This window comes from Parasteatoda tepidariorum, chromosome 4 (assembly GCF_043381705.1).
Source record: "Parasteatoda tepidariorum isolate YZ-2023 chromosome 4, CAS_Ptep_4.0, whole genome shotgun sequence".
In the NCBI taxonomy this organism is placed as follows: Eukaryota; Metazoa; Arthropoda; class Arachnida; order Araneae; family Theridiidae; genus Parasteatoda; species Parasteatoda tepidariorum.
Window position 1 is genome coordinate 32,678,690 of NC_092207.1, and position 21,465 is coordinate 32,700,154.

Consider the following 21,465-nt stretch of genomic DNA (forward strand, 5'->3'; position numbering starts at 1 on the left):
CTTGATTTTTATTGTTAATGAATGCTTCTAAATTGTTGCAATTCCACTGTTAATGAAACACTTAAAATATATAAATAAATGTTACATGATATTTAAATTATATATATGTATAACATTAGTTAAATTGTTGCTTGTGTTTTTTATTTTATATATTGGAAGTTTTGTCATAAAAAATTGCTTGGCACTTGTAGATTTTTTTTCTCCCTAAATTTGAAATTATACTTTTTGCATTTTCTGTCTCCTATTTTCTATTAAGCTACTCTAAAATTTACCTTTTAATCAAATTTTATCTACTTAATATAATTTATTTTTGCTAAAAACAATACTTGAAAACGTTATTAAAGTTAAATAAAATATCTTAAACTTCAAATATGTAAAAGTTTTTATGTGCCAAAAATTTTCTATTTTTGCATAAGAAATAGTAAAATGTATAGTTGTTCATGGTTTTTAGGGTTTTGCATTGTTTTGATATGTTACTATTTTTGTTTATGTGTTGATGAAAAATTAAAAAAAAAAAAAAAGAATCATTGTTTTGTGACTTATTTTTTATTTATGAGTAAGCACATTTGTCCAATTTTGTATATGATATCGGTTCTCAAAGAAGTTTCGTAAATATCCACAATTTAAAAATGAGCTATGTTTCCATAAGCCGAACAATTTGGGAAAACTTTGCAGTTAAAGTCTCTGGCTAGTTCCAGTATATTTTTTTAGCTGCATACAGGTATACATTGAACTTAAAGAATATGCATGAATTGTTTATAAGATGCATGCAAAAGCTGTGCTGGATTGAAAACGTAAGACAGTTTTAAAATGCAAATGATTTTTATTCTATTGGTTTTTTATTGTAATCAAATTAAAATACTTTAGGGGCCAGAGACTTTATCACACCGCTGCATATTTATTATTGAATTTCATGTTGAATTATTTTCTTTAATCTTCATAGGATCGACAGTTTGGGTTTGGAATTAGAGGATTTCTTAGTAGTAGTATTCTATTCTGATTTTTTTTTATTTAAAAAATTAATGTAAATGAAAAAATTTATGAAATAAAACGAATTGGGGAAACATATTGAAGTTTAAATAATAATTAGTTTGTTTTAATTTCCTGCATAAAATAAGCAGGGATAGTTCTTTATCGCCTTTACAGAATGTGGGTCAGTCATCTTGAGTTATACTCGCTTATACCCTCATATAAGAAATTTCACTTTGAGAAAGAAGTGCTACCGTACTAGTCACGTATAAATTCAAGCAATTAAATCCTTACAACAAGAGAATCTGAATATTATTATATTGTAATTTATTTACGTCGCTCTAGAGCTGCGCTGTTGGCAACGGTCTGGGAAAAATCCTTGAGGATGATCTGGAGTAGTGACGTAGATTTTCGCCTAAGATTAGAAGGAAGTGAANCTTAGGCGAAAATCTACAAAAATCGATCTGGAGACATGCCTTCACAATTTTAATCCTCTGCCGAGAGGATGATACCCACGCTTCGGTAGTTCGACGATCTGCGTGCGAATTCGAGCACTTTAAGGTAGACAGTTAATGGTGGACAGATACCGCACACTCTGGGTGCCTTTGCAGGATGATCAAAGTGGTACCCCACCTGCACTTAGACCGTATTTAATCAACTGAAGCCTGAGTTTTTTTAAAAATTTGTCTTATAAAAAAAAGAATTTTTTAATGCTGAAAACCAAAGTTTAAAGATTTTGTCAAGTAGCTAATGAATACCTGAGTTCCTTAAACATAACTTTTAAAATCTTTATATACTGTATAAACCTGAAAATCACAAATATGAACCACAACACGTTTAGTGTTTATTTCCATTGATAAAAACTAACGATCGGAAGATTCCAGGAGTTTTCTAAGACACCACTGGAGATTATTGTATTAAAGATAAGTTTCGATGAATTAGTTTAATAATGAGCAATATAGGAACATAAAAATAAATCCTATTGGTTTTATTTGTGTTAATACGAACATCCATGATGATATGTAAATGTACGCATGTTTGTACATACGTTTTGTTTGTACTTATGTGTATATACATATAATGTATGCATTTACTTAGATAGCCTTCGTGGATCAGTGTCTGTAGTTCTTAAACTTCTAGTAGGTGTTGCATAGGTTCGCTACCACTATTCTAGGAAGTTTTATTTTAAAATAAGGATTTAAGTTTTCGAACAAATCAACATTCATTAATATTCACCAAGTTTCATGTATCTAATCAGATCGCAAGACTAAAATTGACTTAAACGTATTAGGAATGGCCAATAAATAAATTGAATGAACTGTTATCTTATAAGTATTAGCACTCATTTTGACTGTTAATATTTTTAACATTGATTAACCTCTTTATAATATTATGAGGGCCGTCTTAATAGCGTGTAGGGTACCGAAATGTTTTAGTTTTAAGCCTCTATAATATATCATATTGTTTGAAATCGAACTGTAAAACTTCACATACATGAAATAAAGTATTTTTAAGAACAAAATGAACATAAAAAAAAACATTTCTAAACTACGCATAATTTTTTTCTTAAAAAAATGATTCGAACCATTTGCAATCTTCAGATAATAAAATGATTTTCAAAACCATGGCAGCTAATTGAAATGAGTAAATTTAAAATATAGAAAAACATAACAAATCAAGAAAAAAAAATTAAAATGGCATGAAATGCTTTATAACTAGATTAAAAGTTGTTGTACCATAGTGCTGTGTAATTCTGAACTCTTTCGCTCATTACTTTCTTTAACTAATTTTAAATACTGAACAGAGTTGGGCGGGTCAAGCATTTTTAGAGTCATTATGACTTAACATAAAACTTGCTCACATTAATTTATTTTACAGGTGTGTATGAACCTTGCATGCGCAAATTGAGCAGTAAATGAGAGTTGAATACTTCATTGGAATGTAGAAAAATAGATGTCGGTTGCCTTTAGTTTTCCTGGAGATAAACTATTATTTGCATGATAAATCAACTATTCACTGTTTGTAGTAAGAAAAACAAAATGTCCACTTTATACAATAGAATATATATATTTTAAACTATAAGTCAATGTTGCTTTTTCTTAGTTTTCTTTTAATGCATTTTATGAAAAATAAGACTCTCAAAGGCCCCCGGGCGCACTATCCATGCGAAAAGACGGTACTGAATATTACTTCGTTTTCTGCTCGATAGCACTCTAAATATTGAAGAAAAGAAGTCAGAAAAACTTAGTTTGTAAAGGAATAACATCGCAACAGACTAATACCACACTTGAAATTTTTAACGATGACGTAAATTCGGTTTTGGCGTGAAAATTAATCGGAATAGTAACCCGGAAGTTACTATTTTTATCTGTGTCGATACTAGCGTCATCTTTGTGTAATAATATTTCAGTTTCTTGAGTAATTGTGGTTAATCCAGTAAACAACTACTCAACTTTAAAGTCACGTGCTAATGTCTGTTTACAAATTAGTTACGATTTCGAAACTTTATCTTGTCGAAAATTTAGAAAGGTTTAGACTTTTCTGCAATTTATTAGCCCTGTTTAGGGAAATTATTTTAATAATAACAATTTTGGGAGTCGGTTTAAAAAAATTAAATATTAATTTTATGAAAGGAATGTGCAAAAAAAGTACTTGAACGATCAGTTATTATTATTTTAACAAGTGTAATTTAAATTTGCTAAGAACTTCACTACGCTGAATAATTTTTTTATAGAAATGCTTAACAAATAAGTGTTTGGGTTTTTATTGCTAGTTTGTATGGAAATAAAAGTAAAGAGCTTTGAATTTATGAATTACTTTGCATTTTAGTAATCTTTACAATCTGCAATGTATGTAATTTGATTTCAATATATCCTCATGAAAATGTAATATGAACCGAAAATAGTTGTTCTTTAATTTTTTGATCTTGCTTAACATAAAAACTTCTGATCTTCTCTAGTTTTGTTGCAAATGGAATATTTGGATCCTTTCCGTATATTATATCGATATATATATTTAATTTACCATAAATTTTAATTTAAAAAAGTAATTCTGGGCATTTTACTGGTTTTAACGTTTGATGAAGTTCATTGGCAACCAGAGGTTTTTATGTTGAAAGAAGTCAATTTACTTAAGACAAACTGGATTCCTTTTTGTTAGGAACTGAAGTTTATATTTGCTGTACTCATTAGAAATTAAAAATATGTGAAGTTGTTGGTAATACTGTACTGGTTAAATTTGATATTTTGCTTGTGCTAAATCATAAAAATGTTCATCTTAATGATCAAGGTTTAATATCTTTTATCATAAAACTTATGGCTGCCAAACAGATAACTAATATTGTTATTTGTTGGTTTTGATAAGAGAAAAAAAAATTCGATTATTTTAAAATAAGAAGAATATAAATTTTAAAAAAACATGGAAATGCATCTTTTAACAAACCAAATTGTTTTAATTTAAAATAAAAGTCGATTGAGCTAGTTTCTTATTGAAGCTATAGGCTTTTCGAACTATTAATGTGTTATGCATGTAGTTCATTTTAATGCCTTTCTATTACAGTTATTTTTGTTGAAAATAGATTTTATTTCATACATTTTAGATAGAAGATTTTATTTTTGTAGAGTAATATTTTATTTACTTAATGCAATTTGTTATAGAACGGAAATTATATTTTACAAAAATTGAATTTAAATGTCGTCATGACTTTTACTATGACATTTTATTTATACAAAAATATTGCAAATTTGTTGTTTTTTTAGAATTGATTAACCAAATTAAGTTAAGTAAATTTATAAATTTTATTGTATAAATTGAATAATGAACTTTTTTTTATTTATTTCACATTTAGTTAACAGGTATGTTCTACATAAAATTTAAGGAGTTATGTTCAAAGGTGTAGATGCTCTAGGCATGATGAGTATAATCACTGGAATGCGGAGGGATAAAGCCTCTTATTTAATTAATAAAAAACATTTAAAAGTATAAAAATTTAATTACATATAATTTAAAATATTATTTATGTGATTATATAAGTGAAATTCATTTATAGTAAAAAAAAATTTGAAACAAAATCTTATAATTTTCTTTAAATGTAAAAAATATTTGTATTTTATTGATTATTTTTGTCTATAGTATTTTAATACCCTATAACTTCATTATTAGATTGGTTTAAAAATCATATTAGATAGGCATAATTATATTCTTTATTAATCTTGATCTTAACATTTACCTGCTAAATTTTTTTATTTAATTAAAAATAATAGTTGGACTAAACATATTAAATTTAATATTTTAGTCATCCGAAATATTAATAGGTACCTACATATTACATCCAAAGTTTTAGTAATATATACGATACGTCCGTTGTACCCCTCTCTCCTACATCTGTGACAAAGGAACATTTTTTTGGCGTTGAGGAGAGATTTCTTTTCAAAATTTACATTTACTTAGCAAATAATAATAAATATCTATATCAACAGGGGTAATCAAATCAATTGTAAATATTTTCTCCTTTGTTTATCAATGAAAAGGAATTTGTTAAAGTATCTCTAGAACTGTGAATTATTTGATAATTTGAAATTATTTTCATATAAATTTTCTCATAAACTAAACAGTGTTAACTTGTAAAATAAATTTAATTGATAAATCCTTCTTTATAATTCAGGGGATATTTCCGTATCGTGATCTGTCAGGCCAACTACAATTGTCTAAGCACCAAATTAATTTTAAACTTGACACCAAAGGAATTAATAATAAATAAAAAAAACCCACATAGAAGTGGGCCCGGGGGAGGCTGCAAGTTCAACCCTTCAAGTTAATCCAGGACTAAAATGTAACTATTTTTGGCATGAGGTGACTATGGCAACTTTGTTTGCCTGAAACGGCTAAAAAAGCAACTATTTTCAGGAAAAGGAGACTATTGGGAGATTTTTCTGAACTCCTAGCAATGTTTTTTTTTTCAAGCATAAATTGGGTGGAAAATCTGCACTCCACAAGATAGTTTCTGAACACACCGAACTTTTTTTTTCTTAAAAAGTTTTGAATTGCAAATTTGTGCCATCACTTTTTAATTCATTCAATCTGCACAGACTTCATTGTAAGTCTATTTCATTTCTCGATCGCCTTTTCAATGATTATTGCTACGAAATTCCTCATGATTAAAAAAAAAAATTTAATACGATATTACGATACGTGAATTTCGAATTTTCACTTTTCATATATATATATATAAACATTTACGTTTATATAAAAATTATATTTGCCACCAACTTGACTGAATGGATCATAGTATATGACAATTAAGTCATTACAAAATTTTAGTCATATTTTTGTTCTTATTTAGGCAATTATTTTCCCAGTTTTTGGCTACTATTTTCATGTTTTAGGCTACTTAAAGCAACTATTTTGTTAATTTTTGTTCTGTGGCAACCCTGTTAATCCCATCCTGTGATATTTTTTGTTATTTCCCCGCAGGCCTCTGCCCAGAAGTCGCCAATACTTGGCAACTATGTTGGCGCACATCATGATATGGAAATATTCCTATAATTGAATTTGTAGTTCCAAAATACTGTTGTATAAGTTTATTTTCCTTTTTTTAGATTGATCCAAATGGCATCCCAGCAACCAGTGTTTCAAAGCAATGCAACTTATTATGATTCACCTTCTAAAACTTGGAAAACTGGTACATTTGCTTTGACAAATAAAGCCATTCAGTTTCATTGCGATGAATACAAAAATATCAACATACCATTGAATATAATATCTGGTTTAGAGAAAAGACAATCAAGTTTTATTTATGCTGCAATCGTTGTTTCTGTTGCATCTGATAAACATTGGTTCTCCTCTTTTGCCAATAGAGATAGCCTGTACAATTTAATTGTTCTCTTCTGGAGAGAGGCACTTTTATCTAAAGAACACAAAACTACTTCACAACCTAAATCAGCAAGCACAAACTTAGGTAAAGATCTTCTAAATCTTCTCCAGGAATCTGAAACTACGCTGGTCAATGCTGCCAATTCTTTATCTGCTCAAGGGCAGCAGATTGAAGAAACGCAAACAACAGTGGAAGACATCAATACAGATTTGAATGTAGCTGAAAGGTTTATAAAAAATATGTCTTTCACTCAATCTTTGTTACAGTTGAGTACTAGTCCTAAACTTTTGAATCGACAAGAACCACAGAAATGTTTTAAAGTTACCTTTAATTTTACTGACTCATCAAATGAGAACTGCTATTGGAAAGTTGGAACATTATTGGTTGGCGAGAATATTTCTTTGGTTGATGAAAACAGAGTTAATCAACTTTCTGTCAAGTATGATGAAATCATTTCTGTTGAGGTACTATTAGTTATGTTTTTCACTAAATCCATATTAAGTGTATCAGCATTCAGCATTTTTTGATTTCATGTACATATGTAAAAATTCTTCTTATTTTTTAAAAAGTTATATTTTACAGTAAAAAAAATATCCAAAATTTGCGAATTTTTTCCCAATGAAAATTTTGTTTGAAACTATTCTTTTCGAGATAAAAAATATTTTATAAAAAAATAATAGCTTTAACATTTGGTAATAAAAAATGTTCTCATAAAAATTCTTTTATTCATCTGAAAAATTTCTTTATCCAGTTACATATTTTTAAAATATTCATACATTGAGAATTTCCTTAATTTTCATCTCAAAATGTTGACAAGAATATTGCATTTCGATCAAATAACTTTTATCTATCTTATCCTTCTGTCCTCTACTGAAAATATTATTTTTTTCTAATTAATTCAAGTTAAAGGTAAAAATGATAAATAAATGCTAAGAGAGTTATGAAAAAAAGGTATGGGAATTTATTTTAAAAATATTAATAACTTTAACCTTTTCCTACAAAAAAGTAAAAATTACGTATGGTGAATCCGGCCTCCAAAAAAATATTAAAATAGGAGGGTAGAAACATAATATGAAATTAACAGAAAATAAAAAGGAAAAATAATATAGTATTGCAATATTAGTTTAAAGTTAATTTCAATTAATGCATTCATTGTTATTTAAATGTTATGTGAATTATTTATTTAAATTTAATTGTTTGTATGTAATTACCACTTGCAAACTTAATTTATTAAATGTAATTGGCAGGTGATGTCATCGTGGAAACTTTGTCTCAAGTATTCGCATGATGATACAGAAAATGCTTGTTACATTATGTGTCCAAAGCTTGAAAAACTAGTGAAATTTTTAGGTTCACTTTCTTCAATAAGTGGAAAGATATTTTACTTAGAAGATATCAGTTTTGCACTTAACACTATGCCTAGTTCTTCAATTGGTAAGTGGAAAATAACTCATTAAAATGTTCTACTTATAAGAAAAATTGTATAAAACTTGATACTCGTTGTCTTATTATTACTTTATTGATTTCTATATTTCCTGAGGCAGAATTTAAAATATTATAAACCATATAAAATTATGTTTATTTTAAGTAAGGATTTCTTTTTGTATTTTCGAAATTTTTAATCAATTTTCTGAAAAAAATTACAAATGTATTTATTTAGAGGTTAAAGTAATGGTTTTTTAAAATTGAACTGTAATATAGCAAATGTCATTGGTGCAACTTGGTAGATGTCTGACTCACCCTAGGAAGTTGAGAATCATAGAAATTTGACCCCAAATAAAAACTATGTTATACTCGTATACATGCTGACATATTTTTTAAATATAATTTAGAATTAATGACTTAAAATTATTTAATCACTTTTTTGGTAGAAATATCATGCATCTAACATTCATAACAATTCAATTTCTCTGGAACTTTTGAACTGATTTTGTTTTAAAAGTTCTATAGATATGGTGAAATATGTAAGAAGTAAAATTAACATGAAGGGGTCGAAACTTTAAGCTGCTTTTCCGAAAAAACTATTGTGAGCATATTTTCCAGATTGCGGCTACTCGCTATATTTTTTGCGTTAAAAATTCGAATCTGTCAAAAAAAGTGTATATTTATACTGAGAAAGTACGTTTTTATATCTGATTTCGTAACTTGTCACCCCCTTAAATCATTAAAATTGAGTCCCTGAACCTAAAGATCTCATTATTAGATCAAAAGTTCTTTAGGGTGGTCCATTAATTTTTTTAAACACTATACATATACCCATTAGTGCAAATAAATTATCAGAGCCTCCATGAACAAAGTTTTTTTTTTTCTTTATTGGAAAAGAAAGTTTATATAAGAAAAAAAGCTTGAGTTTATACAATTCTTGAATAAACGAGTATATATGTTATTAAATAATAGAAATCAAAATATATTGAAAAAAGTAATAAATTTAATTGAAGGTCCTACTTGTAAACTTAAGGATAACATACATAAATTGAGGTATATTTTTTAACAAGAAAAAGTTTTGCAAAGCAACACTTTTTTAAACAAAAAAATTTCCCATGGCTCCTTGAATTTCATCCAAAGCCTTGTTTGTGCAGTCAAACATATTCTGCTCCCCTGAATATAGTTAATGACAAATATTGAGAATCAATAAAAAAATTTATTCATTGAGATCAGACAATTATTGCCTAATACTTGAATTTTACTTCATCGAAAAAATCTACCTAAATTGTAACAAAAAAGAATTAAAATCAATATTTAGGTAAATAATAATTAGCAATTCACAGCCCTGATAAGAACATGCCAATTTGTTAATCCCATTAATCTTTGCATTTTTAATACCCTCGAAACACATCAATTTAATTAAAAAAAATTTCATGGATTTTTTTTAAATTTCAGCTTCATGTAGTTCATCTTTTCTTCCATCATCAACATCTCCTCAGCGTCATAGTTTGCTGCCAAAAACTGATCAAATTCAAGAAGAATTAGAATCAATATCCGAAGAAGATATTCAAGAAATTTCTAACATGCTGAATAATTTGCAAGACTTGGCTTTTGAAATAAATAAAGAGCAACAGTCACAAATGGAAAAAATTGAATCTCTTATGTCAAATGTTGAAAAAACTGAACTGCGCATGAAGGCAGACTCTAAAAAAATTAAAAAGCTTACTTGAATATTTGTGTTATTTTTTGTACAGTTGCTATGCCTAAGTATTTTGTGCCAACTTTCAGTTTTTGTGTAATTTTTTATACAGTTGCTATGCCTAACTAAGTATTTTATGCCAACTTCCAGTTTCACTAATTTGTTAATTTTGTGCTAAGTATATTTATAAGTGCAGTAGAGCCTCCATAATTATTTGAAGTAATTGGGATGGGAAATGCTTTGGATAAAACATTGATTTTCCTCAATAAATCTGAAAATTGAGTTTTAATGCTATTTAAAAGTTAATATGAACTTTGAAAAATTTATTTTTTTTAGGTAACAGGCAGAGCTAAGATGTGATGATAATTCATTTTTTTCTGAATATAGGGTATTATTCCTGTTTTTTTCTTAACTTTTTAGATATTTATTCCTTTTTAATCTTTTTTTTTATGAATGATATTTTACATTGAATCTTAGTATGTATTTGTAAATATCCTTCGATAACAAGTGTTGATGTTGAACAACATTTTTCAAGATATAACAATTGCATTGCTTTTGAATAAAAGACAATCTTGCTATCTGAAGAATATATAATATGACATTCCAATGTTTTTGAAATATTTACTAAAAATTCATGAATTCTTATTTATATTTATCAAATATTCATTTAAATTTTATTTACATTTTTATTTTATTTATTAAAGTTATAAATATGATGGAAAATGATTTTTATGAAAATGCTAATATTTAACATGTAATAGTAAATTTTGTAAAGAAATTATTCTTCATTTTTTTCAGAATTTTTAGGTCATCCGCACCTTAACATTATGTTAATGAGATATTTTATTTTAAAATTCACTTGCTCTAGTGCTGGAAATAGCAAACTCCTTTGCACAAATGGTTTATTTTTTTTATAAAAAAAAGGAGCAAAGCTGCACCCAATTTTAGTTAGCTGATTCATTGATTTATATTCCTTTGCAAGCTTTAAGGTTATCTGACTCCATTCACCTGACCACATATTTTTCTGCACAAATAACATGTTTTCTTTCAACTAAAGTTGAAGCTTGATGTACCTAAGCTACACATGTAATAATGAAACAATGGTTAAAACTTTACTTAAACAGAGCAGCCAATTAAAGAAGTAAAATGCTCCCGCAACAGCCCATTGGAGGTTAAGGCTCCATCCACAATCTTTTGATGAACAATGTGATTGTGGCACTGTGATCAGTAACGTGCACAAGCGGTCTTTACTTCCCTGACAAGCTCCTACTCGAATGGTGGTTGGCATTGCACCAACTCTAACCATTGACATTTGCTCAGTGCCTTCTTTAATCATTGAACATGCTGTACAAAATGATTTTAATTATGGAATGGAATAAATTGTGGAAGGAAAAAAAATTATATTCACAGGTTAAAACGAACTTAATAAGCGACTTAGGTTAACAGAGGTTGAAATAATAAGAGGTTCTATTGTAATTGGGCATTATAAATTAATTAGCTCACAAATATTATATAGCGGTGGATTTTTTAGCCTACATAATTAAAACATTTAACATGCTAATTTTTTTTTATATTGTGTAAATTATAAATATATAACTTAGAGTTAATTTAGATTGTGTTTTCCAAGCAATATTTTAAGTGTAATTAATTTACTATCCCCTGAGAATCCCAGTAGCAGTATTTCCTATATGCCATACCACTGCTAACATAAGTTCAAAATATTTCATCTAAATTAAAAGCATGGAGACAACACAAGATAAAATAAAATACATTTAATAGCTTAAAATACACATATTTAGATTTGGGCATTTATATACATTTGAACACTAATTATTTTAACAGAGTGAACAGATTGAAGTTATGTGTTTAAAAAACTTGTCTATAATTTTTTCTTTCTAAATCATAAATGTTAATTGTAATTGCAGTTAAAATTTTGAAATAAGCTCACAAGTTTTAAAAACTTCATTTCAACAAAGAAACATCATGCATATTTTAACAATAGATAAGATTATTTACAGCAATGTATCACATGTATGCAGGAATTTCTTATTTTCAAAATAAGCATCAAAACCCACAATTAAAAAACAAATTAAAATTTTAAAATGCAATAAAACTAGTACTGAAAATTTTAGTAGAATTAGCATTCCATTTGATATTAAGCTATTAATGACAAAACTTTTGAGAATTAACAAAATTTTCTTAAAAGAGAATTATAATTGTTCATTTTCAAACATATACTTTTTGCGAGAGATATATTTCAGTTCCATAATTTAAAAAAAAAATTTTTTTTTTACACTAAAATTTTCTAAAAAAAATGCGATTTGTGAAATTCAACATAATTTTATGAAATTGAATTGGCTCACATGCAATATTTCAATTTTTAAAAGTTAAATAATAATTTTATTAATGTAAAAAAACATACAAATTTTGTATTGTTTCATAGTGCTGATTATAAGCATGTGTGTTATGTAAAATATCACTAAATAGATTTCAGTGAACAGAAAAACATTTTTTCTATCTAGGGGGACATTTACTATAAGCAGCAAAAGATTCATCTAAACATATAAAGGAAAATTTCAGTAATGAATTAAACATTTTCTAATTTTTCTGTGATTTCTGTAAAGCACTTTTTACTGAGTTCAATTAATGTAGATTTAGAAATCTTTTTAATATTATCTTTCTCCAACAATAATTTTGCAACTGCTTCAAGCATATCAGATTCCATCTCTTCTTCCATTTCTGCAAAAAAGATAAATAAATAAGAAAAAATGAATCTTAAAAAAAGAACAATTTGAACTTAATATTGGATTGTGAAAAGAAAAAGAAAAACATCCCCTTAATTTATATACACATTGAAACTTTCATAATTCTAAAGCAGTAGGTCAAATGTGCTTTTAGCTATCAAAATTTTGACAAACAAAAACTTACTTTTTTTTAAAAATTTATTCAGGGTGGCCAATCAAATCAAATTTCCTTGATTTTTTTGGGAAAAATCTTAAAATTTCCAGGTCAGCATGTTTTTTTCCCCCCTTACAAAGAGAAGGATGGGTACTTAACACCTAAGAACAGTGTCAATATTTTAAAGTATTTTATTAAAAATGCAATTTTTTAAATATATTATCTCGAAGAAAAAAAATAATTTGATTTATTTTAACCACTTAGCAAGATTTTGTTCTTGATTTTTTAATATTTTGGTATATTAGTTTTTAAAAAATTATGATAGATAAGAAGAAAATAATATGTTAAGCTTATAGAATATCTAGTTTTTATTGTATAAAAAATATTTTAATGCGTTATTTTAAGTAATTTTTGCACAAAGTGTACCAAATGAAAAATAAAGAGAGGCCCAAAAAACCTTGTCTTAGTGTTATTTATATTTCTTTTAAGCAAAAGAAAACAAACAATACATTTTAAAATTTATTTCTGCTTTGAAATATAACTATTTATTTTTAAATATAGAGCCCTTTCATAGTATATTGTCCAAACAGTGCTCTTTGCAAAATACATTGAAAATATTTTCTTAAAACCAATATCCAAAGTCTAATGTATAAATAATGTTTTTTTGAATTTGCACTATTATGTCAAATTTCTTGTTGCATACTCAATAGAAAAAAAGCTAGATAAAATTCTTTAAATTTCATTTTTTTCAAAATTTGAAATCAAAATACTTTTATATAATAGTGCCTTTTTTTTTTAGTTTACATTAGTTATTTGCTATTTGTTTTTTGCAACTAGGAACCTGTACCTGTAGAGTACAGGTTGTCTTCTTACTTCCTAATAAATACATATCAATAAAAAAATTTATATGCAATATTTATGCATCATTTAATTTGTTTTCCATACACTCCATAGTTTTTTAGGGAAAAAGCTGAAACTGTTTTGGAAATATCATTGCTGAAATGTAAGCAACAATTACAAACTTTCAACATTGTGATTCACTGCACAATTCAAATTTTGAATCAAAACTCTAATACTATACTCTAAGCAAAACAGAGTAAAAAATAAATGTTATCAACATATAGTTGGTTTTTATAAGAACCTTTCAAGAAAATTAATATCAATGCAACAATTATATTGATTGGTTTACAAATTTTTGAAATGCTTGGGAACATTACATTAGAGTGAGATTTGATCCACTAAGACATGATTGGAAAAAAAAAGAAATATACTGTTAGAAGCAATGAACAAAAATGTATATACATTTTTGTTCATTTTTCTAACTTGTCTTTTGGAAAAAATCTCTTTTTTTTTTCAATATGTGAAACTTAATACATGATATGAAAAAAGTTTTAATGCCTATAGGAATATTTAGAAAAATTTAAGATAAGTTTCACTGAAAAATTAATAATTTCTTTCTTTTGCTATTCCCAGAGTTTTATTTCAGTATAATTTTGATGTAACCACAAAAGTTTTGATTGAAATTTTAGGGAAAAAAGAAAAGAAACTAAAGTTCACTGACCTCAGAAACTGCAGACACAGTTACTTTTGCTTTGTTCACTCTTTTTACCTTAAACTTATTTAATATACCAGCTTTTATATCTCAGTAAGTTTTCTAGTTTATTTCAATCATCTTTGAATTTTTAGTTTATTTTAATTAGCTTTAACAGTTTCTACTTGTTAAAACTCGGCAATCCCTTGTGCAGTTCTGGTCAGATTGCTTCACTTGCTTTTTTACTTGTCCATGGGACTGATTTGGAAAACAGATCAAGATATTATAACTAGGGCTGAAGGTTTGTCGCGGCGCGAATTTTCGCGAAATTGTCATCTTTTTTCCAAAAATCTGCGAATTTCTCAATATGTCTTGACTTGCACGATAATTGCTTAAAATTTGATTATTTATTTATTTATTATTTTTATTAAACAGAATTTTTTATTTTCCTGAACCTTAAATTGAACATGTAAAATTGATTAGATATTTAGGGCAGTGAATCAATAGCAAAATGACATGAAAATAGTTCAGAGGTAATCACAATCTTGTCAACTAAGGTGGTCTTTCTACACTTAGGGAGGGTAATTACCTTCCTGAAGTCAGTAAGAGTACAAAAGAAATTGAAATCACAAAAGAAGGAAAATATTATAAATCAAATCTCTGACAGAAAAATTGTTATACATGTTATTGCACTGGGCAATGAAATTTCTACTGCCTTTCTACATATCCAGTTAATTTTTCCTAGTTAATTCTTGTGATTTCTTAAATATGGATCAGTTTCTTAGATGAAGGGGGGACTAGTAGTTAGTAGGGTCTTGTAACTAGTAGTTTGAATGTAGAATGTTTGAGTTTTCACAGCAATTACTTCTTACAAAGCAACGGTCAAGGAATTGCGCGTTGGTGAAGGAAAATTGATCGAGTTTTGGAAATCNTCACAATTCTTCTACCGTTAGATTTTGCTTAACTAAATCACCTGGTATCAACCAATGTATCAGAAAAATTCTTAATATAAAATGGTTTTACAAAATATCTATCAATTGATTATTTAAAATCAGTAAGCAAATGCCAATAGAAAAGAAAAAAGGGAGCGCAAATAAGGATTGGACACACTATCAGAAAAATTCAAAGCAAAACAGGCGCTGGACACTCCAATGTAAACGAAAAAGGGACAGACCTAAAATGACATGAGTTACAGACAATAGACAAAACATAGAGAGAGATAAAGTGCTTGGTCATCAACAGAGTGAGAGGTAGAGTCGTAGCAAAGGCCCTTGTATAGGCCTCAAACCAAAGGCCCTAAGTGTAAGAGAGAGAAGAAGAGAAATTACCCGGTGCAATAAAAAAAAAATATCTAGCTTTGGTATAAAATAAATCAACTAATGTTCTCTCAGCTTGTGCAGTTCTTCATAAAGTCACTTCACTACTAAGTGATGCAATTTTTTGAAAAAAAAAATGACTCAAATAAAAATTGGTGTATGATATAAAAGTCAAATTGAACAAAAACAAAGTTAAATTAATTTCATACACAAAAAAAATAAAAAAATAAATAAATAACAATACCATAATTTAAAGATGTCACTGGAGCATTCGATTACTTTTTATACATATGATTTAAGAAGATTTATCTTAAATTTAATTTTATAGTTAGACATTGGTATCAGAATTAATATGAAATATGCCATGGATTTTATGTAAATTATGACTGTCTTACTCAAATAAAATCTAAAAGAAAGCCTATTGCTTACTTGAATCATTAGAAGTTCCTGCTGATGGGTTGTTCGGTGAACTTTCAGATTTTATAACTTTTTCTTCCACAGACTTCTGAGATCGCGTAATGTGAGAAATTAAAGCTTTATGCAAAGTTTGTAGTTTTGGTGATTTGAAAGGTAAAACTTTCAGTTCATGAAAATTCAATTTGCACAAATCACCTATAGTTTTTATATCTCGAGAAAGTAGAAGGGGCTCTAATGCTTGCACCCTGTAACAAACACGCAGATAATATATTAAAGATAAGCATTGAAAATAGGGAAAATGACACTTTATTACACTGGAGATAAAAAAACAATAATATACACATATAGAGTAGGAGCCCACATTATCTACAGGGTGACAAAGGCTCAGCGGATAACAAAAAACTCAAGTAAAGTGGAAACACAAATAATAAGTTTAAAAATGTATTCATACATGTGTAGATATTTCAAATTCAATCTTTGTTTCATGTCTAAATCACTTAAAAAACAAATGGTAAAGAAAATATTAGTTCATATATCCTTTATAAAAGTTTCCAGTTACACTTTTTTAAAAAAGATCAATGAATGATCAAGTGCCATACGATTAATGATCTCTTTACGGATAATACATAAAGGGGATAATCCACTAGCGAATAATCGGGGGCTCAACAGTAGATATTTTAATAATAGCTGTTCAATATCATAAGGTTACTAATCTTCAATTCTAAGGTCTGCTGTTTCACTTTTTTTTGTTGTTTATCTACTTAATTATCTTAAGATTTTTTGAAGTGCTAACAAGTACACACAATACGGATTCGGCCTACAGAATTCCAGTTTCAAAGGATTGTTTATTTACAAGTATACAGAGATGGGTTATGCAGAAAAGATTTAGACTCACCAAGTTTCTTTCTTATGTACTACGAATACTCAATATGTGCACCTTTGGACACTCAACACACATCCTAATGGTATTTTAGTTTTACCCATCAATTTGACATCTTCCTATTTATGTATGTCACAACATAAGTGATGTGTTCTTGCAGCATTGTTGACATTGAGGGTACATAAACTTTGTCCTCCACAATTTGGAATAAGGGGTACGCAAACTTGTAGAGGACAAAGTTTATATACCCTCAAAAAAATAAAATAAAAAAAGACAGTAGGAAAGCATCACTGCCATGACGGTTATAAGTAGAAACACACAATAGAACAGAACCGAATGATCATAGTGATGTGTGTCAGATGACTATGGTTGCCCATTAAGGTGAACACAAAATTTGTAACATGTAACATAAACTGGTGAGTATATGTAACATTCATACATTCATCTGGATAAATTATTTTGGATATATTCTAAGCAGTTGAATACAAAAATGATAAAAGGAAAGAGGAAATTGTTTTAAAATGTAACTTAGATTGAATATGTATAACTGAATACTTAGCAGAAATAAGAAAAGATATATTTTACCATATTTAAACAGTAAGAGTATAGATACCTGTCATAAAAATAATGTTAAATCCTAATTGCCATATTGAAATAAAAATTAGTGTTGAAAATTTCAGTACTTTAAGCAAATTTATTTGTTAATTAAAAAAAGAATAAAAACTCAATGAAAATTGAATTTAATTATTATGAGTTATCCCAATCTTGAACACTTTGTAGAAAGAGCATCAAATATTATATAATTTTTAGCTGTTAGTAAATGAAAGCTGAATAAAAACAATCTTAATATTGGGTGGTATAAAACCGTGGAAATCTGAAATTTTGAGAAAAAATAAGAAAATAAAATTTTTTAAAAAATAGTATATTTTATGTTATTTTTTTCAGAAAAAGGGATAATTATTAGGCCTCCAAGAATCTTTCAATGTTTGTGTGATTCACTTCGTTGCTGACATGAAGCCTGTTTTGCCATGGTTGAGCTTTGAACATTGACTAAACAAAGGATTCTTGGTGCTTTATTATTTATCTTTATTGTATTCTTTACTTTTGCAGAACAGGCACTCTCTTGCGGTTCACCCTTTGCTTCCAATTCTACATTGTATGAATTCTTTCTTACTCCCTCAGACTACTTTAGTTATATCCCCTTTCGCAATTATGAAGTCTAATTTTGTAGCACCCATGTATTATAACTATAGCCATAGTTAGATAACATAGACGCAAGCAGATACATAGGTGGAGATTCTCCAATTTTGTCGATACATTTTTAATATTTATTGTAATATTTAAAAAAAAGTATCCGAGAGTTAAAAAAAGTTTGCAAGAGGGGGGGGGGATATGAAGCAGAAGGCATAATCATGATTCATGCAAGGTAGAAGAAAGTCAGTAATTAGTTGTATGTATGCTGCTCCCAAAGAGAAAAGATATTACTGCCACTTTAGTGCAAAGCTTAGCAATCCCATTGTTAGCGGTCGAGCCTACAACCAGCTGATTGTTTACAACTCAACTCAATTCGACTATCCTTTCCAAGGAAAATAGACGAAATATATATTTTGTCAAGAATAAATAAAAATATTAAATAGTTAACTCACTTCATATATTTAATAAAACTATTATATTACAGGGGTGATTCTGAGCCCAAGTCAAAATTCCGGAAAATTTCTTGAGTTAAAAAAAAAGTTTAAATCGAAAAATTTGAAAAAAAATTTAAACAAGGTTTTAACTTTCGTGATCAATTATTTTTTGAAACATCTGAACCTTCGATCTCCGGAAACTTCCGGACCACAGTTAGTGAAAAATCCGGATTTTTTCCGGAGCACAATCAGCCCTGATATTATCAAAAATATTATGAGCTTGCAGATACTTTTGGATTGTGTGAGCAGATATTTTATGTTTTTATCTTACTACGACTAAAGAAAGAGTCGATTTTAGAATAGTTTAGTGCAAATATGTCTTTTTGGGAGAAATTATACACCATGATTCATTTCGGAGCATCACTATAAAAGATGTATTTGTAATTTGTTTTAATTAGATTTACATACCATGCAGGAGATGATAAGTCTTTTAAAATGCAACTTATATCGTCCTGGCAATTTATTAAAGCTGGTGATACAGGGTTGGGGTTATATACAGTAACGTTATCAGAATTCTGATACTCTGAAGAGGATGATACACTATCCGCAGATGATGATACAGGAGCATCATTCAGTTTTGGAGTCTAAAATTAAACTCACTATAAGTAAAAAATACATTGCAACAATACATATTTGTTTAATAAAATTTGTGTTTTAATAAATTAATATTTTTATTTCAAACAAAAAGATTAAATATAACACTATGCAAACTCTAACCTTCTAGGTTGTCAATTATATAAAATAGATTGAGGAGAAAATACAGGGTAGGTAGCCAAATCTTTCAACAAAAATAAGCCCCTCTTTACATGATCAAGATAAAATAATTAGTTTCTGACAAAGAATTCTTGATTATATTAGCCACCATAAAGAGATCGAGAGATTTTCAAAGGGTGGAAAATGACGTCTGAATTTGAGAATTATCTTGCAAAATGCAACTGAGTTGCACATGAGAGAGCAAGAATCTCGCAGAACCCAGCTCAGTATACGCACACGCAGACACGCAAGTATTTCATCAAACATGTAAAATTATTGGCACTTTCATACCCTACGAACCGACGGTACACTGAAATACAATGTGTTTGAATGAATTGTGAAAACGTTGAATAGAACATTGTGAAAACCATGCTTTTGCATAATATGTGGCAAAAATCGACAGGATAAAAAGATAACTCATTTTTGGAAAGGGAAAATTGAGCACTTTTTAAAAACAGCCAATAAAAAAGCACCTTTAAGGGCTTTTAAAAAATGAAAATAAGCACCTTTAAGCATTTTTTAAAAATGCCATGAAATACTAATAAATATTATACACATTCAAGCAATGGGTGGCTATGGAATTACAAGGGCTAAAACAAAACACAATACCAGCGATTACAATAAATTCTGCAAAGTACTATAGAACCATTAAAAAAAAAGTTAGTAGCATTTTCTGAAAGATTACAATATGTTTTTTTTTTACCTAGCGCTAGGGTGCTTGAGACATGAGATTATAAAAAATTCAAAATAAATAAAGAAACATGATGATATTAAAATATTTAAGAATTACCTTCTCAGGTGAGGATGAATTAATTGCTTCTTTTTCATTTGTTTTTAAATTTACAGTAACAACTTTAACACAAATAGTATCATCACTTCTGAAAAGTTTTTCTTCCACAAGAGGGTAGGCAAATGTTACTTTCCTCATCTGAAAGGATTTCATTGAAAAAAATATTAATATTACAAACTATTAATATTACAAAAAATATTAATATGACAAACTATTAATATTACAAAAAATATTAATATTACAAACTATTAATATCACAAAAAATATTAATATTACAAACTATTAATATCACCAAAAATATTAATATTACAAACTATTTAAAGATTTAAAAAAAAACTCAAAAGTATAACGAGCAAAAAAAAAAATTTTTTTTTTTGCTATGCCACTTTTGCAATAAAAATATGCATTATGCTCGGTGAATTGTTACGCAAAAATATTAAACACTAAAAGATTTTAAGGTTTAAGGACTTAGATTTCCTGGAAACATAATTTATACATATTTAATTACAAATATATATAATTATGTAATTAAATCAATCTCATTTGTAACAGAAAAGAGAAAATTGATTTAAAGTTTTTGAAATCTTCATTTTGAGCACACAATTTATCATATAAATCACACGTAACTACTAATTAGTAACACACCTGTCAAAAATTTAGTTATAAATTAGTATTATTAAAAAAATTAATTTATAAGTTAGCATCCTTTAAGCTTAAAATATCCCCTTTTTCTATACACCAACAAACGAAAGTATCACACTTTTTCTACGATTGCAATTGGATAGCAAACAGTACGAGATATATAAATAAAAAGCCTATCCATACAAATTTTTATCCATTTATTGTTTTAAATAAACCTGGCAGTTTTGTGTATATTTATTGGTAGTCAGCATATAAAAATTTTATGTAGGTTAATTTAAAACACTTCAGATACTTTTATTACCTTAGAAAGATGTTTTTCAGGGTCGCATTCATTTCATCGACAATCACTTCATCGACACACCATTTCATTGACAGGCCGTTTCATCGACTAGGTCATTTCGTCGACAGGCCGTTTCCTCGACAGGGTTGTTTCGTCGACAGGCCATTTCGTCGACAGGGTCATTTCGCCGACAGGGTCATTTTGTCGACAGGGTCGTTTCGCCGACAGGGTCATTTCGTCGACAGGGTCATTTCATCGACAAGTGATTTCGTCGACAGGGTCATTTCGTCGACAGGGGTCATTTC

The 21,465-nt window shown here is 28.0% G+C and overlaps 2 protein-coding genes across 7 annotated transcripts in view; one reads left to right on the forward strand and one right to left on the reverse strand.

Annotated features, from left to right (window-relative positions):
* The first annotated feature begins 2,869 nt into the window (after window positions 1-2,869).
* On the forward strand, window positions 2,870-9,997 carry LOC107442910 (synaptosomal-associated protein 47). 6 transcript variants are annotated; one of them, XM_071179625.1, is made up of 4 exons: window positions 2,870-2,994; window positions 6,567-7,305; window positions 8,089-8,275; window positions 9,722-9,997. In XM_071179625.1, exons 2-4 carry the CDS (start codon window positions 6,577-6,579, stop codon window positions 9,994-9,996), a joined length of 1,191 nt encoding a protein of 396 aa, XP_071035726.1. In that variant the 5' UTR covers window positions 2,870-2,994; window positions 6,567-6,576; the 3' UTR covers window position 9,997. The 6 variants fall into 6 exon arrangements, with proteins under 6 accessions (XP_071035726.1, XP_015912085.2, XP_015912113.2 ...); XM_016056599.3 differs by lacking the exon at window positions 2,870-2,994 and adding an exon at window positions 3,345-3,498; XM_016056627.3 differs by lacking the exon at window positions 2,870-2,994 and adding an exon at window positions 3,436-3,617.
* A 1,725-nt stretch (window positions 9,998-11,722) lies between these two features.
* The window catches only part of LOC107442904 (telomere-associated protein RIF1), a gene marked incomplete in the record, with an annotated part of 71,971 nt that continues 62,228 nt past the window's right edge, over window positions 11,723-21,465 (reverse strand). The window contains 4 exon segments of the mRNA XM_071179623.1: window positions 11,723-12,704; window positions 16,140-16,372; window positions 19,104-19,279; window positions 20,239-20,376. Coding sequence (XP_071035724.1) covers window positions 12,553-12,704; window positions 16,140-16,372; window positions 19,104-19,279; window positions 20,239-20,376 — 699 coding nt within the window.